General features: G+C 51.7%; 1 protein-coding gene across 1 annotated transcript; it reads right to left on the bottom strand.

The window, feature by feature from the left end:
* Positions 1–502: 502 nt before the first annotated feature.
* Positions 503–20510, bottom strand: LOC145337957 (E3 SUMO-protein ligase PIAS3-like). Its single transcript, XM_080182734.1, has 14 exons — positions 20452–20510; positions 19068–19515; positions 18028–18112; positions 16532–16582; positions 13119–13209; positions 11823–11957; positions 10997–11102; positions 8233–8306; positions 6155–6315; positions 5661–5794; positions 5154–5337; positions 4282–4421; positions 4054–4091; positions 503–2541 (listed from the first exon to the last, which is right to left on the bottom strand). Exons 1-14 carry the CDS (start codon positions 20473–20475, stop codon positions 2275–2277), a joined length of 1938 nt encoding a protein of 645 aa, XP_080038860.1. The 5' UTR covers positions 20476–20510; the 3' UTR covers positions 503–2274.
* Positions 20511–22472: the final 1962 nt, after the last annotated feature.

The following is a 22472-nucleotide window of genomic DNA, read 5'->3' as shown; positions in this document are numbered from 1 at the left end:
GGTTAAAGTCCAACAGGTTTATTTGGAATCACGAGCTTTTGGAGCGCTGCCCCTTCATCAGCCGAGTGGAAAGTTGTGTTCACAAACGGAGCACGTACAGACACAAACTCAACTGCAAGATAATGGTGGGAATGCACATCTTTACAGGTACAGACAGTGTGAGTGGAGAGAGGGATAATTACAGGTTAAAGAGGTGTGAATTGTCTACAGCCAGGACAGTTAGTAGGACTTCAAGCCCAGGCAAAATCACTGAGCAGAAACTGAAAGGTAAGTTCCACATGCATGAGGACAGCCTCAACCGGGATCTTGGCTTCATGTCACACTATGTGTAAGCCCCACCATTTGGCCTGGACTCGCAAAGTCTCACTAACTGTCCTGCTTGAGACAATTCACACCTTTTTAACCTGTAATCATCTCCTCTCAGTGCTCAGTGTTACACTGCTCCCTCCAGGCACCCCCCCCCACCCACCACCCACACACCCACCCACCCACCCAACACCCACCCACCCAACACAGTCTCTAACTTCTTGTAATCCAGTCTCCCACAGACTGGAACCACCAGAAGATTTCTTCTGTTTTACTCCTTGCTTCCCTACGTGAGGTGAGCAACACAGAATGGTTCAGGTCTCGGAGTGAGGGAGGAGGGGGCTGCGGAGACAGTAATCGTACCCATAAAGATTCGGATTCCAACCATTATCTTGCAATTGAGTCTGTGTCTATGTAAGCTGTGTTTGTGAACCCAACTCTCCTCTCACCCGAGGAAGGAGCAGTGCTTCGAAGCTCGTGATTCCTAATAAACTTGTTGGACCTTAACCTGGTCTTGAGACTTCTTACTGTGCCCACCCCAGTCCAACACTGGTATTGCCAGCCCATGGCAGAGAATCGGTGAGTCACTGAACAGTATCTCAAAAGAGAATGACATTAAATGGATGAAAATCAAGGTCTCATCCACCAGTAACAAGCCCAGGAGTCCGAATCCTTGTTAATCCTGTCCTGCTACAGGGGAATAGTCTTTGGAATTTTTTTTATAAACAAGATTTTTTTGATATATATTTACAAAATAGCTGCAACTGAAAATAGATCATTTGCTTTCTCTGTACAGAATAGTAATTTATAATTATTTTTAAAAAAGAGAAGATTTAACAGTGATAAAATATATTGAAGTTACATTTAAAAAAAGTGACAACACTCCCATCATATCTCGAGTTCCCGATCGTGTTCAGAACTCCCTCCAGGTTTATTTTTCCCCTGGTGTTTAAATTCTTCAGAGAAATCTTCTCGTAATCCAGTCTCCCACAGACTGGAACCACCAGAAGATTTCTTCTGTTTTACTCCCTGCTCCCCACGTGAGGTGAGCGACACGGGTTGGTTCAGGTCTCAGAGTGAGGGAGGAGGGGGGCTGCGGAGAGACAGTAATTGTCAGCTGAGATTTTCACGGCCTCATTCCCTTTTTGCAGTTTACGATGATTCCTCAAGTTTGAAATTGTCCACTCAGCCGTTCTGTGCCCGCAGTTGCTGCAGATCTGGGATTCTTTTTAAATGCTGCAACTCCAAACACAAGTCCACAGCAGTGTCACCCCAACGACCTTTCCTTTCGACTGTTTGCCTCAACTACTCCTCCTGTTATGGCCTGTTCCTGTGCTGTGGAACATTGTTAAATATTTGGTTCACCCCCTCACTGGAGGACCAAAAACACACCTTTGGTTAAAACACAGAGTAACTTCCTCCTCTGACCAGAATCACAGACAGTAATATGCAGCCTGAGTGGGCAGTGTTAATGTTATAGGGGACCCTCCGCGTGCGCGCACACACGCACAGTGCAAGAGTCAGACTGAACGGCTTCAGATCTCAGAGCCTCAGCACCAAGGAGCCAGTGTCTGCCAGATCACCACCACCACTGTCAGACTGACACTGGGGTCTACACACACACTGCAACAGTCAGACTGAACAGCTTCAGATCTGCCAGATCACCACCACCACTGCCTGTACTGTCAGACTGACACTGGGGTCTACACACACACACAAACACATTGCTGGGGTAGTGGGGGGGAGGAAGGCAGTACTGTTACTATCACCCAGTGAGAGTGAAAAGCTGCTGGACCAAAACCGACACAGAGGGATTACGTTTCCTTCTCACAGCTGCAAGTGAAGGAATTACTTCCCAAACAGCAAACTCTACCCTGGCTTCAGATTCATGATTTACACCGGTTTGCAGAAGAGGATTACATTTGTGCTCTGATTCTCCAATCCTGCTCATTATCAGTGTGCGTGATCTTAGTCTAAAGAGATGATATCTAATCCGTGGCTGAGGCCAGCACCGCTGATATTACTCCCAGCCCCGAGGTGACTGTGCTGACTCTCCCTCAGTCCACTGCCAGAGATGATGCTGCTGCTTCTGTTGGCTGCCCCGTGTCCCCGGCTTGCAGAGCTGCCAACGGGCTCCAGGAAATGCGGTGAGGACGTTAATTGGAAGAAGTGGCTGAGCGAGGAGCGCATGGCCTCTTGGTCATCGGAGGAGCTGCTGATAACGGAACTGTAATGCTGCAATGGAAACAGGACACGTCAGCACCTAAGCATTAGATACTGCAGCTGACACATCCTCCTCCAGCCTGCACCGAGGACATCACAACACCTGCTGAACCTGCTGCTGCCACCCCACATCTCAATATTCTTCCTCTCCATCAGACTACAGGCTTAAAAACCACAACTTTCTAATGGGACAGTGTAGAGGGAGCTTTAGTCTGTATCTAACCCTGTGCTGTACCTGTCCTGGGAGTGTTTGATGGGGGACAGTGTAGAGGGAGCTTTACTCTGTATCTAACCCTGTGCTGTACCTGTCCTGGGAGTGTTTGATGGGGGACAGTGTAGAGGGAGCTTTACTCTGTATCTAACCCTGTGCTGTACCTGTCCTGGGAGTGTTTGATGGGGACAGTATAGAGGGAGCTTTACTCTGTATCTAACCTTGTGCTGTACCTGTCCTGGGAGTGTTTGATGGGGGGGACAGTGTAGAGGGAGCTTTACTCTGTATCTAACCCCGTGCTGTACCTGTCCTGGGAGTGTTTGATGGGGGACAGTGTAGAGGGAGCTTTAGTCTGTATCTAACCCTGTGCTGTACCTGTCCTGGGAGTGTTTGATGGGGACAGTATAGAGGGAGCTTTACTCTGTATCTAACCTTGTGCTGTACCTGTCCTGGGAGTGTTTGATGGGGGGGACAGTGTAGAGGGAGCTTTACTCTGTATCTAACCCCGTGCTGTACCTGTCCTGGGAGTGTTTGATGGGGGACAGTGTAGAGGGAGCTTTACTCTGTATCTAACCCCGTGCTGTACCTGTCCTGGGAGTGTTTGACGGGGGGACAGTGTAGAGGGAGTTTTACTCTGTATCTAACCAATGTTCCTCAGCTGGAATAATGGTGCTGTTGAAAACATACAAGTTACAAACGTGCAGAACCTGTCGTGTGCATCTCTTCCCACCCGCCTGGAGTGAAAATAAACCAGATTAAAACTCCCTGTCGATTAAGGGGATGTGAAAGATGAATCGATCCACTCAGCGATTGAAACAGGGGCAGCTTTCGTAGAATCCCACAGTGAGAAAACTAGCCATTCGGCCCATTGAGTCTGTACTGACCACAATCCTATCCCCATGCATTTACCCTAGCTAGTCCCCCTGACAATAAGGGGAAATTTAGCAATCCCCCTAACCTGTACGTCTTTGGAGTGTGGGAGGAAACCCACACAGACACAGGGAGAACAGCCAGACTCCGCACAGACAGTGACCCGAGCCACGTTCCTGGCGCTGTGAGGCAGCAGTGCAAACTACCGCACTGGTTTGTGGAGGCACCAGCAACTCGTCCCCAACAAGAGTATTCCCTCTGCAAAGGGACTGCCCAAGTTAAACCTATATCAGTTATTTCTCCTCAGTACGAGTCTGGGTCTCTCGAATGTACACCGTTTATTCAATTAAACCCACCCTTACCCGTACAAACCGTCCAATCCCAGTATGGAGCATCAAAAAATCAGGAACAGATAAATCAGTACGTACCCTGCTTATACTCACCTGGCTGTCTGCTTGCAAGAAAGAAAATAAATCTAAACCTGCAGAGGAAACAGAGAAACAGTCAGTGCTGTGTCAGTCAGTGTTACCCTCTGATCATTCAGTACAGACACAGCCCAGCAAACACCAGCCACACTCTCACAAAGCCAGAGTCAGGGTGGGCACTGGGCAACAGCGGGGGTGCGTGTCCTGTGAACACAGGAGGGGGAAGTGGAACGTGGAAGAATTTACCTTGGATGTCTGAAGGCAGTGGCGGCATGTGATAGGAAAGATGATACTCGGGAATGGCGAGAGACGAAAGGTAATCTGAAGGAACGGCAGTGCTCACAGCACCTTGACACACTGGAGGCAACTGGTGTAGATTCAGCAATCTGTCAGTGTGATATTAAAAATCAATTACAATCTCATCAAACCAATTCCAGTGGAACAGCAAAAAAAAACAACTGTGTGGTCCCTGACACTGCAGTAGTGTGTGTATGTGCGCGCATGTGTGTCTGTGCATCTGATTTTGTGTCTGTCTCTGATTCAGTGTGTGTGTGTGTGTGTGATTGTGAGAGATTGTGTGTCTGTCTGATTCAGAGTGTGTGTGAGATTGTGAGAGAGATTGTGTGCATGTGTCTGTCTGATTCAGTGTGTGTGTGTGTGTGTGTGATTGTGAGAGATTGTGTGTCTGTCTGATTCAGTGTGTGTGTGTGATTGTGAGAGAGATTGTGTGTCTGTCTGATTCAGAGTGTGTGTGAGATTGTGAGAGAGATTGTGTGCATGTGTCTGTCTGATTCAGTGTGTGTGTGTGTGAGATTGTGTCTGTGTAAGTGTGTATGTCTGATGTAGGGTGTCTCCTGTCTATTTCTGCCTCTCAGTCTGTACATTAACCCTTGTGCCTGTGTGAGGTGGTTGCAATGGACAAGGACTGGCTCAGCTGTGAGGTCCTGGTGTTTAAATAGCCACCTTGTGCTTATAGCTGGTCTCCAGCCCAGAGACCCTGCTGGGCCTGGCATGGAATCCAACTTAACAGGATGTTATTTAATCACCCGAGAAACTCGTCAATAAAAGTACAATAGCAAAACCTGTGAAAATACAAATTATATTGAAAATCAACTCACTGCTTGTTGACAGAGGAGAGGTTTGTACAGAGGTTCGTGGGAGTCACAACACGACACTGCCTCTTCACTGGAGCCTCATCCTCATCCGAGGAACTGTCCAACGTCAAGTCAATCACCTCGGCATTCCGGCTGCTTTGGGAGCAATATTTCCCCTGTGTGGACGGCTCCTTATACTTAGAACTGACTGGAAGCATAAATAAGGTCACTGCTGATACAGTCAGACTGTAACGACCGCCGCCGCCGGTACAGTCAGACTGTAACGACCGCCGCCGCCGGTACAGTCAGACTGTAACGACCGCCGCCGCCGGTACAGTCAGACTGTAACGAACTCTGCTGGAGTCAGGTTACTTCACAATCACACCCTGCATCATCCTTACTCAACACCCATGTGTGTACAAATACTGGCAATCAACAGCTCCCAGCCGCAACCCCGACCACTTCCCCACCTCCCGACACCTTGCCCAACTCTGACTTTTACCCCACCCCCCTCACCGTTCCCCCTTTTACCCTCACTGCTGCTGTAGGATGACCAATAGGGTTCTTGCTTTACTCTCTTTGGCTGCATTGGGCTCCAGGAACCATCTTCCTTGAAGAGGATCTCATCGCAGTGTGTGCAGTAGTTGAGAATTTCCATGAACAGGCTGTGGGTAGAGAGTGGACAGAACTGAAACCACCTGGCTGGAGAGCAGGCAGGAGAAAGGGGCAGCAGGAGCCACAGATAGGGAAGGTGGGAGAGAGACAGGCGTCCCGTACCCGTCACCGAACAAACGCGCGCGTCCCGTACCCGTCACCGAACAAACGCGCGCGTCCCGTACCCGTCACCGAACAAACGCGCGCGTCCCGTACCCGTCACCGAACAAACGCGCGCGTCCCGTACCCGTCACCGAACAAACGCGCGCGTCCCGTACCCGTCACCGAACAAACGCGCGCGTCCCGTACCCGTCACCGAACAAACGCGCGCGTCCCGTACCCGTCACCGAACAAACGCGCGCGTCCCGTACCCGTCAATGATCAGATTCTCATAAGGAGCTTTCTTGTCACAAACAGGGCAAACCCACGTGGCCTTCTTCTCATTCATCTGGAGGTAAAGGGTTGCATCAAAGCACTGCAGATGTGTGCAGCTTATGGCTCGGCACGGCACAGACAGTCTCATCTTTCCCAACTGTACAAACAAACAGGATTATTAGTCTGATTTGCTCACAATTTCCTCATCACAGCCTAAAAGTTATAGTGCTCCTCTGGCGCTGGGCCGCAGTTACACCTCACTGGATACACCTTATCCTCTCAGCCCATTACTCAGTGCTGTATGTGGGATCCTGAGCTCAATAAGCAGAACAGAAACTACCTTTAACTGTAAAATAAAACTAGATCCTCCAAGAAGTAAACATTTTGAAGCACCCTTTATCTGTAAGATCCCCCCCTTTTCACAGCAAAGGTTTGGTGGAGTCACACTGTGTTACAGACACTCGTTCACTAACTCCAGTCCTAGGGATACCCGGACCAAATGTACTCTGTGGTCGGTTGCAAACATCTGAGAAGACAGACAACCAAAGACAGCTGCCCTCTGCCAGCACTCACCCCATCCTCCTCCCGCTGTGTGAGAAACTGGTCCCTCCCCACGCTCTGACCATTCTAACTCCAGGCAAGAGAAAGAAACTGTGGCCAGTTTGAGGAAAACTCACTGGCACTTCCTTCCTGAAAGTTAACCACTTCCAAAAGCAGATGTACTTGAATTCTCCCCTCCCTCTGCAAGACTCAAAAACATTCTGTCTCTATCCTCAGGCTGATGTCTCATGTCAAAGAGATGTTATCTTCCCTTTGCTCCCTGAATAGACAAAACCTGATCCATCACCTTGTTAAATTCTAACCCTATACGCTCATTTGTCAACCGATTCCATGCCTTTGTGTGGTTTAGGCGATTAATGCAGATTTAGTTGGTGTTCACTAATATTATCATTTCTATGGTTTATTAATTCCCTTAAATATGGCACAACGGTTAGCACTGCTGCCTCACAGACAACATGTGCAGGGTTCACAGATTCTCCACATATCTGCGTGGGTTTCCTCTGGGTGCTCCGGTTTCCCGTCTGGAAGATGTGAAGGTTAGGTGGATTGGCCCTTAGTGTCAGGGAGATTAGCAGGGTAAATACGTCAGATTACAGAGCCTGGGTGGGATTGTTGGTATAGGCTCAAAGGGCCAAATGATCTCCTTCTGCACTGTAGGGATTCTATGAAGAGCACCTCTAATTTGCCACTTTCCCAGTGTAGACATCCCAATTCCCAAGTTTATGTTTAAGTATTGTTATTAGTGTCACAAGTAAGGCTTATATTAACTCTGCAATGAAGTTACTGTGAAAATCCCCCCATCGCCACACTCCGGCACCTGTTTGGGTACACTGAGGGAGAATTTAGCACGGCCATTGCACCCCGACTTGCACGTCTTTCAGACTGTGGGAGGAAACTGGAGCACCCGGAGGAAACCCATGTAGACATGGGGAGAATTTGCAGACTCCACACAGACACTGACCCAAGCCTGGAATCGAACCCGGGTCCCTGGCGCTGTGAGGCAGCAGTGCTAACCCACTGTGTCACCGTGCTGCTGGGAATCGAACCCGGGTCCCTGGCGCTGTGAGACAGCAGTGCTAACCCACTGTGTCACCGTGCTGCTGGGAATCGAACCCGGGTCCCTGGCGCTGTGAGACAGCAGTGCTAACCCACTGTGTCACCGTGCTGCTGGGAATCGAATCCGGGTCCCTGGCGCTGTGAGACAGCAGTGCTAACCCACTGTGTCACCGTGCTGCTGGGAATCGAACCCGGGTCCCTGGCGCTGTGAGACAGCAGTGCTAACCCACTGTGCCACCGTGCTGCTGGGAATCAAACCCGGGTCCCTGGCGCTGTGAGACAGCAGTGCTGACCCACTGTGTCACCCCTTTGTTTCTCCTCACTGCCCAATACTCATGGAGTTGGTGGAGATCAGAGACTAAAAAATAAACTACAGGACAATCGATTTGATCCATTTTAAAGCCGGTGCAGGACGTTCTGCAGCTGTTCTGAAGTTGGTTAGTGGAAACATACTCACTGGGCAGATGAGGGAAACACGCAGGCTTGTGGTAGCAATCTCACTATCTGGATCTGCTGTCAGCTTCTCCTTAACTGGAATAACGAGAAAGGAATAAGAGTCTACTCCAAATATAGACAACATCCCCAAGCACCCAAAGATTCTCTGTCTCACTGCCGCCCAATATCTCTGCCCTCATGTTGGCATGGACAGCTGACAGAACACTGAACCTCTCATAAACCCAGTGTCCATACACAGATTTCACACAAGGTGCCACTGAATTCAGGATCAAAGCACGGCGCAGGAACAGGCCCTTCAGCCCTCCAAGCCTGCACCAATCACCCTTACCTATCTAAACCAATCGCTTCTATCCCTCTATTCTATCAAGATAAGTCTTAAATGTGACTAATGTATCTGCCTCAACCAGCTCACTTATTGTATGAGGAACGGCTAAGGACTCTGGGTCTGTACGTGTTGGAGTTTAGAAGGATGGGGGCGGGGGGATCTTACTGCACAAAACTGTGTGCAGTTTTGTTCGCCGTACTTACGCAAGGATATTTTGGCCTTGGAGGGAGTGCAGAGGAGGTTTACTAGGCTGATACCGGAGTTGAGGGGGTTGAGCTGTGAGGAGAGGCTGAATAAACTAGGCTTGTACTCGTTAGAGTTTAGAAGAATGAGGGGAGATCTCATTGAGACGTATAAGATGATGAATGGGATGGATAGGATAGAGGTGGAGAGACTCTTCCCGCTCAAAAAAGACAGTAGGACTAGGGGGCACAGCCTCAAGATAAAGGGCGGGGGGGGGGGGCAGTTTAGAACGGAGTTGAGGAGGAACTTCTTCACTCAAAGGGTGGTGAATCTCTGGAATTCTCTGCCCGTTGAAGTGGTGGAGGCTGCCTCGCTAAATATATTTAAGACGCGGGTTGATGGGTTTTTGATAAGAGAGGGGATTAAGGGTTATGGGGAGAGGGCGGGAAAGTGGAACTGAGCAGCGACAGATCAGCCATGATCTTATTGAATGGCGGGGCAGGCTCGAGGGGCTAGATGGCCTACTCCTGCTCCTATTTCTTATGTTCTTATTGAAACTTACAGGATACTGCGAGGCCCTGGATAGAGTGGACGTGGAGAGGATGTTTCCACTAGTAGGAAAAACTAGAACCAGAGGGAACAACCTCAGGCTAAAGGGACGCTCATTTAAAACAGAGATGAGGAGGAATTTCTTCAGCCAGAGAGTGGGGAATCTGTGGTACTCTTTGCCACAGAGGAGGTCGGGTCACTGAGTGTCTTTAAGACAGAGATAGATAGGTTCCTGATTAATAAGGGGATCAGGGGTTATGGGGAAAAGGCAGGAGAATGGGGGATGAGAAAAATATCAGCCGTGATTGAATGGGGGAGCAGACTCGATGGGCCGAGTGGCCTCATTCTGTTCCTATGACTTATGGTCTCACTTGGCAGTGCATTCCAGGCCCCCACCACCCTCTGTAAAAAAAAACATTCCCCGCACATCTCCACTGAAGCTTTCCTTCCTTACAATCCTCACAATCATTGGTCCCACAAACACAAAATATAGCGCAGACATCTCCATTTGGCCCACCAAGCCTACAGTAACAACTATCCCACCCAGACCCTATTCCCACAACCCTATATATGAGGGGCACAGATCAGCTAGATAGTCAACATCTTCTCCCAAAGGTAGGGGAGTCTAAAACTAGAGGGCAGAGGTTTAAGGTGAGAGGGGAGATACAGAAGGGTCCAGAGGGGCAATTTTTTCACAGAGGGTGGTGAGTGTCTGGAACGAGCTGCCAGAGGTAGTAGTAGAGGCGGGTACAATTTTGTCTTTTAAAAAGCATTTAGACAGTTACATGGGTATGATGGGTATAGAGGGATATGGGCCAAACACAGGCAACTGGGACTAGCTTTGGGGTTTAAAAAAAAAGGGCAGCATGGACAAGTTGGGCCGAAGGGCCTGTTTCCGTGCTGTAAACCTCAATGACTCTACGATTTAGCTCGCTAATCCTCTAACACTGTGGGGCAATTTAGTGTGACCAATCAACCTAACCTGTACACCTTTGGAGTGAAACCCACAGAGACACGGGGAGAACATGCAGACTCCACACAGACAGTGACCTGAGCTGGGAATCGAACCCGGGTCCCTGGCACTGTGAGGCAGCAGTGCTAACCCACTGTGTCACCGTGCTGCTGGGAATCGAACCCGGGTCCCTGGGGCTGTGAGACAGCAGTGCTAACCCACTGTGTCACCGTGCTGCTGGGAATCGAACCCGGGTCCCTGGCGCTGTGAGACAGCAGTGCTAACCCACTGTGTCACCGTGCTGCTGGGAATCGAACCCGGGTCCCTGGCGCTGTGAGGCAGCAGTGCTAACCCACTGTGTCACCGTGCTGCTGGGAATCGAACCCGGGTCCCTGGCGCTGTGAGGCAGCAGTGCTAACCCACTGTGTCACCGTGCTGCTGGGAATCGAACCCGGGTCCCTGGGGCTGTGAGACAGCAGTGCTAACCCACTGTGTCACCGTGCTGCTGGGGAATCGAACCCGGGTCCCTGGCGCTGTGAGACAGCAGTGCTAACCCACTGTGTCACCGTGCTGCTGGGAATCGAACCCGGGTCCCTGCCGCTGTGAGGCGGTGGTGTTAATCACTGTGCCGCTCCATCAAGTACATTGGTAATTGTTAAAAACTGCTGCTTTGAGAGGTGTGCTGGGGTTGATGACAGTGTGATGGGACTGACCCCCATCCCCACTCACTGGAGAGATCCCACCTCTTACACTTACTGAGAGCTCGGGAGTGGTCTGGGTTCCGGATCCCCTTGGCTCGCAGTCTCTGCAGCAGCGTTGCTGAAGTTAGCTGTTTAACTAGATACACAGAAACGGAGTAATTCTGTTCCAATAAAACACAGAGAGAAAAACCAGTAAAGGAAGGAGCCACGCAGTCTTCACAACACTCAAAAGGAAAAACAATACGCAGACTTCAGTGTAACAAAAGCAACTTACTGCGGATGCTAGAATCTGAAACCAAAAGAGAAAGCGCTGGAAAATCTCAGCAGGTCTGGCAGCATCTGGAAGGAGAGAAAAGAGCTGACATTCTGAGTCCAGACGACTCTTAGTCAAAGCTAAAAGGCACAGAAAGTGGGAGATATTTATACTGCAGGGGGAGGGAATGAAAGATGAGGCATAGCCACAAAAAACAATTGCCTCTCCCATTCATCACATGTCCCTTTCCTTCCCTTTTCTCCCCCATTGCTTTCTTTCCTCCCCCTTTCCTCTATTTTGCCTCTCTCCCACCCTTCTCCCTCAACATTTTCACCTGTCTCAGTTTACCCTCTGATTTCAGCTTCTCTGCCGTTTGGCCCTTTATTCTCTCTCTGGGCTGCCATTAGCAGCCTTTCCCCTGGTTTCTGTGGCTATGCCTCATCTTTCATTCCCTCCCCCTGCAGTATAAATATCTCCCGCTTTCTGTGCCTGTTAGCTTTGACAAAGGGTTGTCTGGACTCAGAACGTCAGCTCTTTTCTCTCCTTCCAGATGCTGCCAGACCTGCTGAGATTTTTCCAGCGTTTTCCTCTTTTGGTTTCAGATTCCAGTGTAGCCTGGGGAACTCACTCTGCCATACTCGGATGACCAGTTAATGGTGATCATGTTCGGGATGGTGGCTGTGAGCTTGATCAGTGAAGTTACGTTGATGGGGAGGCTGGGTCGCTTTGGCTCAACTCCATTTTTAGTGGGTGGAAGATATCCCTGGAAAGAGACAGACGTCTGAACACAACGGTTTTCAGGAAACCCCCTTTCAGGCTTGACCCCTTTTCGGAGATCAGCCTGACCAGAGGCCCTTGCAATCATTAAACTCATACTTGACTCTCCAGAAATTCATCAAACTGTCCTTTGAAAGATTCACCCGGCCTCAACAACAATCACTCAGTGAGGTCATTCTCTGATTAGGGAACAGGAACTTTGCTGCATCCTGCTCTCTCCCGTTCACCCAATTAACTTCACAAGGATTTTCACTGAAAGGTAAACAGTGTTTTGACTTGGCGATAGAGAGCGATATACAATGATCAGGTTCCTCCAGCTTACTGCCCAGTCAGGATTTACTGTTATCAAATCTGAAGGTTATCAAAGAAAAAGAGTATGATATCAAGTGTATGAAATACGTCTGTCGTGTTTTAGTTTCAGTAAGAAGTCTCACAACACCAGGTTAAAGTCCAACAGGTTTATTTAGGATCACGAGCTTTCGGAGCGCTGCCCCTTCATCAGATACCACAAACCGCCGCTCATCTGATGAAGGAGCAGTGCTCCGAAAGCTCGTGATTCCAAATAAACCTGTTGGTCTTTAACCTGGTGTTGTGAGACTTCTTACTGTGCCCACCCCAGTTCAACACCAGCATCTCCTCATCATTGTTTTAGTTTAGGAGAGTTTCTCGCAAATCTGACAAAAGCCAAAAAGGGAAGAAAGGGTGGCACAGTTGTTAGCACTGCTGCCTCACAGCGCCAGGGTCCGGTTTAGTTCCAGCCTTGGGTCACCGGGTGCTCCAATATTCTCCCACAGTCCAAAGATGCGCAGGTTAGAGGGATTGGCCATGCTAAATTGCCCCTCAGTGTCCCAAAACAGATTAGCAGGGTAAATACATGGGGTTATGGGCTTGGGTAAGATGCGTCATCAAAGAGTCAGTGCAGACTCGATGGGTTGAATGGTCTGCTTCTGCACTGCAGGAATTCTATGACTCTCCTCTCATGAATAGGCTGCTTAACTCAAACAGCTAGAAGATTCACGGTGAATACAGCACAGACGTTCGTTCATTCAAAGCTGGTTTCTTTCAGACCAACACACTAATTCAAATTAATAATTTAAAATTACCCCACCAAAACTGGGGGCTGGGGTCAGTGTTGGTGGGCACTTACCGGTAAAGGGCAGAGTTTCCCATTGACCTTCACAAATAAGTTAGGAGGGAAGTAATCTTCCTGAGGGCAGCTAGTCTCACACAAGCAGAACCTGTGGAGAAAGATACCAAGTCATTTCATAACAAATACACTGTGTAACCCTCAACACAAAATCCCAGCTAATGTCAGGACAAAGAGACAAACCATGAGTGGTGCTGTTTCTGGGTACCTGATCAATTATGCCCCTCACCTTTTAACCCTCCCTGCCACATCCTTTGTTAATGTTAACGTTTATTTATTAGTCACAAGTAAGACTTATGTTAACACTGCAATGAAGTTATTGTGAAAATCCTCTTGTTGCCACAGTCCGGCACCTGTTAAGGTCAATGTACCCTAACCAGTGCGTCTTTCAGGCTGTGGGAGGAAACCGGAGCACCCGGAAGAAACCCACGCAGACACGGGGAGAAGGTGCAGTCTCCACGCAGACAGTGACCCAAGCCGGGAATCGAACCCGGGTCCCTGGTGCTGTGAGGCAGTAGTGCTAACCCACTGTGTCACCGTGCTGCTGGGAATCAAACCCGGGTCCCTGGCGCTGTGAGGCAGCAATGCTAACCCACTGTGTCACCGTGCTGCTGGGAATCGAACTCGGGTCCCTGGAGCTGTGAGACAGCAGTGCTAACCCACTGTGTCACCGTGCTGCTGGGAATTGAACCCGGGTCCCTGGCACTGTGAGACAGCAGTGCTAACCCACTGTGTTACCGTGCTGCTGGGAATTGAACCCGGGTCCCTGGCGCTGTGAGGCAGCAGTGCTAACCCACTGTGTCACCGTGCTGCTGGGAATCGAACCCGGGTCCCTGGCACTGTGAGACAGCAGTGCTAACCCACTGTGTTACCGTGCTGCTGGGAATCGAACCCGGGTCCCTGGCGCTGTGAGGCAGCAGTGCTAACCCACTGTGTCACCGTGCTGCTGGGAATCGAACCCGGGTCCCTGGCGCTGTGAAACAGCAATGCTAACCCACTGTGTCACCGTGCTGCTGGGAATCAAACCCGGGTCCCTGGTACCGTGAGGCAGCAGTGCTAACCCACTGTGTCACCGTGCTGCTGGGAATCGAACCCGGGTTCCTGGCGCTGTGAGACAGCAGTGCTAACCCACTGTGTCACCGTGCTGCTGGGAATCGAACCCGGGTCCCTGGCGCTGTGAGACAGCAGTGCTAACCCACTGTGTCACCGTGCTGCTGGGAATCAAACCCGGGTCCCTGGTACCGTGAGGCAGCAGTGCTAACCCACTGTGTCACCGTGCTGCTGGGAATCGAACCCGGGTCCCTGGTACCGTGAGGCAGCAGTGCTAACCCACTGTGTCACCGTGCTGCTGGGAATCGAACCCGGGTCCCTGGTGCTGTGAGACAGCAGTGCTAACCCACTGTGTCACCGTGCTGCTGGGAATCGAACCCGGGTCCCTGGTACCGTGAGGCAGCAGTGCTAACCCACTGTGTCACCGTGCTGCTGGGAATCGAACCCGGGTCCCTGGCACTGTGAGACAGCAGTGCTAACCCACTGTGTTACCGTGCTGCTGGGAATCGAACCCGGGTCCCTGGCGCTGTGAGGCAGCAGTGCTAACCCACTGTGTCACCGTGCTGCTGGGAATCGAACCCGGGTCCCTGGCGCTGTGAAACAGCAATGCTAACCCACTGTGTCACCGTGCTGCTGGGAATCAAACCCGGGTCCCTGGTACCGTGAGGCAGCAGTGCTAACCCACTGTGTCACCGTGCTGCTGGGAATCGAACCCGGGTTCCTGGCGCTGTGAGACAGCAGTGCTAACCCACTGTGTCACCGTGCTGCTGGGAATCGAACCCGGGTCCCTGGCGCTGTGAGACAGCAGTGCTAACCCACTGTGTCACCGTGCTGCTGGGAATCAAACCCGGGTCCCTGGTACCGTGAGGCAGCAGTGCTAACCCACTGTGTCACCGTGCTGCTGGGAATCGAACCCGGGTCCCTGGTACCGTGAGGCAGCAGTGCTAACCCACTGTGTCACCGTGCTGCTGGGAATCGAACCCGGGTCCCTGGTGCTGTGAGACAGCAGTGCTAACCCACTGTGTCACCGTGCTGCTGGGAATCGAACCCGGGTCCCTGGTACCGTGAGACAGCAGTGCTAACCCACTGTGTCACCGTGCTGCTGGGAATCGAACCCGGGTCCCTGGCGCTGTGAGACAGCAGTGCTAACCCACTGTGTCACCGTGCTGCTGGGAATCGAACCCGGGTCCCTGGCGCTGTGAGGCAGCAGTGCTAACCCACTGTGTCACCGTGCTGCTGGGAATCGAACCCGGGTCCCTGGCGCTGTGAGACAGCAGTGCTAATCCACTGTGTCGGCAACCACAGATCACAGCGGGGCCCAAGTGTTTTATACAGGTCTAGCAAAACGTCTTGGCTTTTGTATTTGATGCCTCTATTGAAAAGTCTACCAAAACTGAGTTTTCAGTATGATGTACATAACAAAGAAGAATACAGCACAGGAAACAGGCCCTTCGGCCCAACAAACACAGCTCTGTCACAAAACTATCTATCACTCGTATCACACACCAGCTCTGTGTCTCTGAATGTGGCCGTCTGCACAATGTGGACACTATCACCTCCTTTTGTGAGGAAGGACATTCTTGCTTTTAAGAGAGTGCAGTGAAGGTTTACCAGGCTGATTCCAGGGATGGTGGGACTGATGTATGAGGAGAGATTGACTCCGTTAGTATTGTTTTCACTGGAGTTCAGACCAATGAGGGGGGAATCTCATAGAGATTTATAAAAGTCTAACAGGGTTAGACAGGGTCGATGCAGGGAGGATGTTCCCGATGGTGGGGGGAGTCCAGAACCAGGGGGTCACAGTCTGAGGATTCAGGGTAGACCATTTAGGACGGAGGTGAGGAGACATTTCTTCACCCAGAGAGTGGTGAGCCTGTGGAATTCATTACCATGAGCCACAGACTGGCCAAAACCCGTTTAAGCCGCAAATCTGCAGCCCCAGATGGAGCACTTGTTTTGAGCACGCTTGAGGCTCGAGACGGCCTCTCGAGATAAGGGCAGTGCTGCCAAGCCTGGGCCCCCTGGAGACCCAGGGCCCGGTGCAACCCCCCCACCCCTTGACCATATCCTGCTCAAAGCCATCCCCAAACCTGTGACACTCTGCCCAATGCACCCCCTACCTCAATACTACCCCATCCCTATGCAGCCCCCAGCGACGCCCCATCCCGCAAGCCCCCCCCCCCCCAACTTAGCTCCCTGCCCTGACTGCAGCTTCCTCCGCTGCCTGTCATGACCCCCCCCCCCCCCCCCCCCACCCCCAGGGCTCCAAAATGTTCACCAGCAGGAGGCACACTGAGGAGGGGAGACACTCCCACCACCCTGGCAAATCAATCAAGAACTCGGTGAGGACAGGACACTCTTACCTGAGCTGTACCTGGACTGTGTGATCACCTTTAGCTCCCAGTAACAAGTCCCTGCAAAGAAGCACATCACTGAGTGAGCAGTTTGCTCCAATCTACCCTGCAAGTCCCAGTCCATCAGGGTTAGTGTGGAGATTCAGCACCCAGATACACATTTATCCTTGGTGTAGACAGGTCGCTGCCTGGTTCTATATCTTATATCCTTGCTGCTGAAGTTCGAAACCAGAGCCAGTTATTTATTCACAGACTGAAACATGCTCGGTCTGTGATCCTGACTCTCCAATAGTCACTGTCTCTTTATATGTACTCAAATAACCATCCCAACAGCACCTTCCATCATGTATAACCTCAATCTCTTCAACGACAGCTCACCTCACAGCCTCCTTTACCTTTCCTACCCCCTCCATCCACTCCACCCCCTCACCACCCTCCCTGTCCCTCCTGGCCTGCATTTCCCTCCCCCCACAACCACCCCGCCCCCCCACCACCACCTCACCCCCCAACACAATTGCCCCCCACCGCCTCACCCTCCCCCATCTCCCCTAACACCCACCCCCCTCCATTCACCCCACCCTCTCATCACTCTCACGTCCCTCCCTCTGTCCCACTCCCTCATCATCCTTCCTCTGTCCCTCCAAGCCTGCATTTCCACCCCTTCACCCCCATCCCATCTCCCCCACCCCCTTACCTTCCCCCTCACCCATCCCCCCCACGCCCTCATCCTTCCCCCTCCATCCCCTCACCCTCCTTCTGGCCCCCTCCCTCATCCCTCTGTCCATTCTGGCCCACATTTCCCTACGCCCGCAGCCCCCCCCACCCTCCCCCTATCACCTCCCTTCCTCCCACCCACTCACTCTCCTCCCCTCACCTCCCTCCCTCCCACCCCCTCTGTCCATCCTGCCCCGCATTTCCTTCCATCGCCCCCTCACTCCTTCCCAACCCCCACATTTCCCTCCCTCCCCCTCATTTTCCTTCTCATCCCACCCTCTCATTTTGCCCCTCCGTCTTGCCCCCTCATTTCCCTTCCTCTGTCCCACTTCCCAGCCACCTTCATCCCACCCCCCCCTCACCAGTTCCTTCATCCCCACCTCCACCCCCTTCCTCCGCTCAAATCCCAGTCCTCCCACAACCTGGTGCCCACCTCTTCCCTCAGCCTCACTCCATCCCTGAGCCCCACCAACTCCCTTTCCCCTTCCCTCCACCTTGTCTCAGCTGAACTCCATCCTTTGGAGCGAATAGAGGGATACGGACTGAGTGAGGGCAAGTATTTCTTTATGTTTAGTTAGGGCAGCATGGTGGGCACAGGCTTGGAGGGCCAAAGGGCCTATTCTTGTGCTGTAATGTTCTTTCTCAAGCCTCACCTCTGCACCAGCACCTTGCCTTTCTATCAACTCTTGCATTGTTCTCAAACACGTTTGCTAGTCTTCCTCCAACAATTGCTTTCATTCTTTAGCTGAAAGACGTTGCCAGTTTTATCCCTGATGGGGAGAGAGTCTCACCTGGAGGAGCAGATCTGTTGAACTTGTTGTGGGGTTAATGCAAACGTAACGACTGCTTCCTCAAACCGCTGCCCGTTACTCGATGCTACAAGGCCGAAGGAAAAACCACATGAAGTCAAAGCAGTCCCAGACACTGACACTCTACGTTCACTCTTCATTCTACACCCGAGGACAAGATTCTTTTATTGGGGTTTGGTTTCAGCCACTCCCACATTCCAATATCTCAACTAGCAGAAAACTTGCCTCTTACATCCCAAGGTACAAACCTTTCCTCGCCCTCCAGGGACAGACAGAGGTCCTGTCCTCATGAAGCACAAAGATCGCGTAGATGCATGCCATTCTGTACCTGCATCTTATGGGCGGCAAGGTGCTGCCTCACATTGGCCTCATCCTGCTTCTAGTTCCTTTCAGCCCTTCGAGCCCATTCCACCAGTACGATCACAGCTGATCATCAAATTCAATATCCTGATATCCCCTTCCTCGCGCCCCCTTGAACCCTTTAGACCCAAGCCCCCAAAAGCACCAAAGACCCAGGTTCAATTCCGGCCTTGGGTGACTGTATGGAGTTTGCCTGGGTTTCTTCTGGGTGCTCCGGTTTCCTCCCACACAAACAGGCACCAGAGCGTGACAACTAGGGGATTTTCACAGCACTTCCATTGCAAGCCTACTTGTGACACCAATAAATAAACCTAAACTCCAAAGATGTTCAGGTTAGGGGGAATTGGGCATGCTAAATTGCCCCTTGGTGTCAGGAGATTAGTGGGGTAATGGCCTCCTTCTGCACTGTCAGTGTTGGACTGGGGTGGACAAGATGAGAGGTCACACAACACCAGATTATAGTCCAACAGGTTTATTTGAAGTCAAAACCTTATGGAGCGCTGCTCCTTTGTCAGGTGAAGTGGAGAGAGGTACGCAGGCACTGAATGTATAGGCGGAGTGACAATAGCGCAACACTAACAGGTAATCAAGAGTGTCAAAGGACAAGTAGGTTGTGTCTGTTATTCAGCCAGCCTACACTGTCTGGAAAACCCTGGCCTTACCCAATGTGGTTGGCTTGGTCAGTTCATCATAAATGTCATAAAATGGCAGTCTTCTCATTTTGACGTCTGGATGGACAGGAGGAGACAGATGTTGCAAATCTAATTCCCGCTTGGGACTGAGCAAGCTGAGGGGTGACAACAGTGGAGACACCAAGGCAGAGGCACTGGAGGCACTGTAACTGCTGCCCATGGGCAGGGACGTGCTGGCTGAGGGCAGAGCCACAGCGTTCTGCATGGACAGCAAAGACAGATCCATCGTGGCGTGGCTCTTGCGTGGAAAGCGACGCCTGTAGAGCTCTTTGATTTTCATCTGCACGGCTGGACTGCAGCCAGATTTCAGCATGTACAACACTTTGGTCAGAAGTTCGTGCTTGCGGCCAGTTTTATTGCGACCAGAGAATCCCAGGAGAACCTGCAGTTCCGACACTCTAAAGCTCATCACCATGTGCTGTGAACAGGAGAGAAAATAGGTCAGAACTCGAGGGAAGGGGCGAGGGGCGGAGGGGAGGGCGAGGGGCGGGGGAGGGCGAGGGGCGGGGGAGGGCGAGGGGAGGGCGAGGGGCGGGGGAGGGCGAGGGGCGGGGGAGGGCGAGGGGAGGGCGAGGGGAGGGGAGGCGAGGGGCGGGGAGGGCGAGGGGCGGGGAGGGCGAGGGGCGGGGAGGGCGAGGGGCGGGGAGGGCGAGGGGCGGGGAGGGCGAGGGGCGGGGAGGGCGAGGGGCGGGGAGGGCGAGGGGCGGGGAGGGCGAGGGGCGGGGAGGGCGAGGGGCGGGGAGGGCGAGGGGCGGGGAGGGCGAGGGGAGGGGGAGGGGAGGGGAGGGGAGGGGGAGGGGGAGGGGAGGGGGAGGGGGAGGGGAGGGGGAGGGGGAGGGAGGGGGAGGGAGGTGAGGAAGGATTCAAGATGGTGGCCGGGGGGGGGTGTTACAGGGGTGGGCGGGGCCAGGGCAGTCGGCATTGTCAGGGTTTGGGTGGGCGGGTTTTGGAGTGCAACGGGTCGGTGGGCGGGGTTATGGGTGGGCGTGGTTTGGACTGGACACAGTCGGGTGGGTGCGTTCAAGGCGGGGCCATGGATGGGGGTTCCGAATGGCAAAGTTAGGGTGGGTGTGGTCAGGGTGGACGGGGTTAAGGAGTGGGGGCGGGTCCGCGCTCAGACCCGCCAGCCTATGCGCGCTCCCGATAGCCCGCCCCACTTTCGCGCGCTCCCGCTGCACGGCCCTGTCCCTCCGCAAGCGAGCGGGCGGGCGAGTGGGTGGGGGAGGGGCGGATCGGCTGCCGCTGTTCAGTCTCCCCAAGCCACAGGCCTCCAGGCGGCACCGTCCACAGCGCAGCGCGGCTCGGATCTGCTCGCTCCCCAGCGGCCCCAGGCCTCCAGCGCCCCCGCACCAACCCGCAACTCTGCGCCATCCGCCATCTCCAGACATCGCCTCCGCCTGGGCGCCCCGCCGCTCTGCTGACATCATCACGCAGGGAGGGTTGGCGGGGGGAAAGGGGAAAAAAGCGGGGCGGAGCCTATGTTGTAGGAGGCCAGTTGTGTGGGGGGCGGGGCTGGGCTTGAAAGGGGGCGGAGCTTGGGTTTAAAGGGTGGGGTGGATGATTTTGGGTGGGGCCTGTGGTAGCAGGCGGCGCGCGAAGTTTGGATGACGGTTATTTTGGGCAGGAAGGCGTGAGGGTGAGGGTGAGGTGCGAACGAAAGAAATTAGTGAAGAAAATCAGTGTTATCGGAGAGTGAGGAAAGTCAGTGTTATCGGAGAAATGGTGAGGAAAATCAGTGTTACCGGAGAAATGGTGAGGAAAATCAGTGTTACCGGAGAAATGGTGAGGAAAATCAGTGTTACCGGAGAAATGGTGAGGAAAATCAGTGTTATCGGAGAAATGGTGAGGAAAATCAGTGTTATCGGAGAAATGGTGAGGAAAATCAGTGTTATCGGAGAAATGGTGAGGAAAATCAGTGTTATCGGAGAGTGAGGAAAATCAGTGTTACCGGAGAAATGGTGAGGAAAATCAGTGTTACCGGAGAAATGGTGAGGAAAATCAGTGTTACCGGAGAAATGGTGAGGAAAATCAGTGTTACCGGAGAAATGGTGAGGAAAATCAGTGTTACCGGAGAAATGGTGAGGAAAATCAGTGTTACCGGAGAAATGGTGAGGAAAATCAGTGTTATCGGAGAAATGGTGAGGAAAATCAGTGTTATCGGAGAAATGGTGAGGAAAATCAGTGTTATCGGAGAAATGGTGAGGAAAATCAGTGTTATCGGAGAAATGGTGAGGAAAATCAGTGTTATCGGAGAGTGAGGAAAATCAGTGTTACCGGAGAAATGGTGAGGAAAATCAGTGTTACCGGAGAAATGGTGAGGAAAATCAGTGTTACCGGAGAAGTGGTGAGGAAAATCAGTGTTACCGGAGAAATGGTGAGGAAAATCAGTGTTACCGGAGAAATGGTGAGGAAAATCAGTGTTATCGGAGAAATGGTGAGGAAAATCAGTGTTATCGGAGAGTGAGGAAAATCAGTGTTACCGGAGAAATGGTGAGGAAAATCAGTGTTATCGGAGAGTGAGGAAAATCAGTGTTACCGGAGAAATGGTGAGGAAAATCCGAGTTACCGGAGAAATGATTGAACAAAATCAATGTTATCAGTGGAAAATGTGAAGAAAATCAGAGTTTTCAGTGAAATTAGTGAAGTAAATCAGTGTTATTGGTGAAAATAGTGAAGAAAATCAGAACTATCAGGGAAGAAGTGACAAAGATAATTGATGAGAGAAGAGCTGTTGGTATAGTTTATATGGACTTTAGTAAGATGTTTGACAGGATCCCAGACAGACTGGTACAAAAACTAAAATTACATGAGATTCAGGGTGGGGTGGCTAGATGGAGCCCAGTAAGAAGTCTCACAACACCAGGTTAAAGTCCAACAAGTTTATTTGATAGTAAACCCACAGACTATCAGAAACGCTGTTCCTTCGTCAGGTGTGTGGAAAGTTCTGAGCAGAGAAGGGTATATAAAGGCTCTGACAAAGGGTCATCTAGACTTGAAATGTTGGCTCTATTCTCTTCCCACAGATGCTGTCAGACCTGCTGAGATTTTCCAGCATTTTCTGTTTTTGTTTCAGATTCCAGCATCCACAGTATTTTGCTTTTACCTTGGATGGATACAGAACTGGCTTGGTCATAGAAGATAGAGGAGTGGTGGAAGGGTGTTTTTCAGAATGGAGATCTGTAGCTAGTGGTGTTCTGCAGGGATCAGGGCTGGAACTTCTGCTGTTGTAGGATTTCCTGAAGGAAAACATGGGTGACCTGATTAGCAAGCTCATATGTGGATGACATGAATGGTGGCGTTGCTGATAGTGCTGGGGATTGTCAAGAGGATACAACAGGATATAAATAGATTGGAAACTTGGGGACAGAAATGGCA

Source organism: Carcharhinus amblyrhynchos, unplaced genomic scaffold (assembly GCF_965287045.1).
Source record: "Carcharhinus amblyrhynchos unplaced genomic scaffold, sCarAmb.v2.hapA scaffold_85, whole genome shotgun sequence".
Classification (NCBI taxonomy): domain Eukaryota; kingdom Metazoa; phylum Chordata; class Chondrichthyes; order Carcharhiniformes; family Carcharhinidae; genus Carcharhinus; species Carcharhinus amblyrhynchos.
Note: the sequence above shows the minus strand (reverse complement) of the source record. Positions and strands in the feature narration are given on the sequence as shown.

Excerpts from the sequence above, each read along its gene's own strand:
- LOC145337957 (XM_080182734.1), bottom strand. The coding sequence starts at position 20,475 with ATGGCGGATGGCGCAGAGTTGCGG. Across the intron at positions 11,103-11,822 it reads GGTCATCCGAGTATGGCAGA|AATTACTCCGTTTCTGTGTA; the intron begins GTGAGTTCCCCA and ends TTATTGGAACAG. Across the intron at positions 8,307-10,996 it reads AGACCACTCCCGAGCTCTCA|TTAAGGAGAAGCTGACAGCA; the intron begins GTAAGTGTAAGA and ends TCGTTATTCCAG.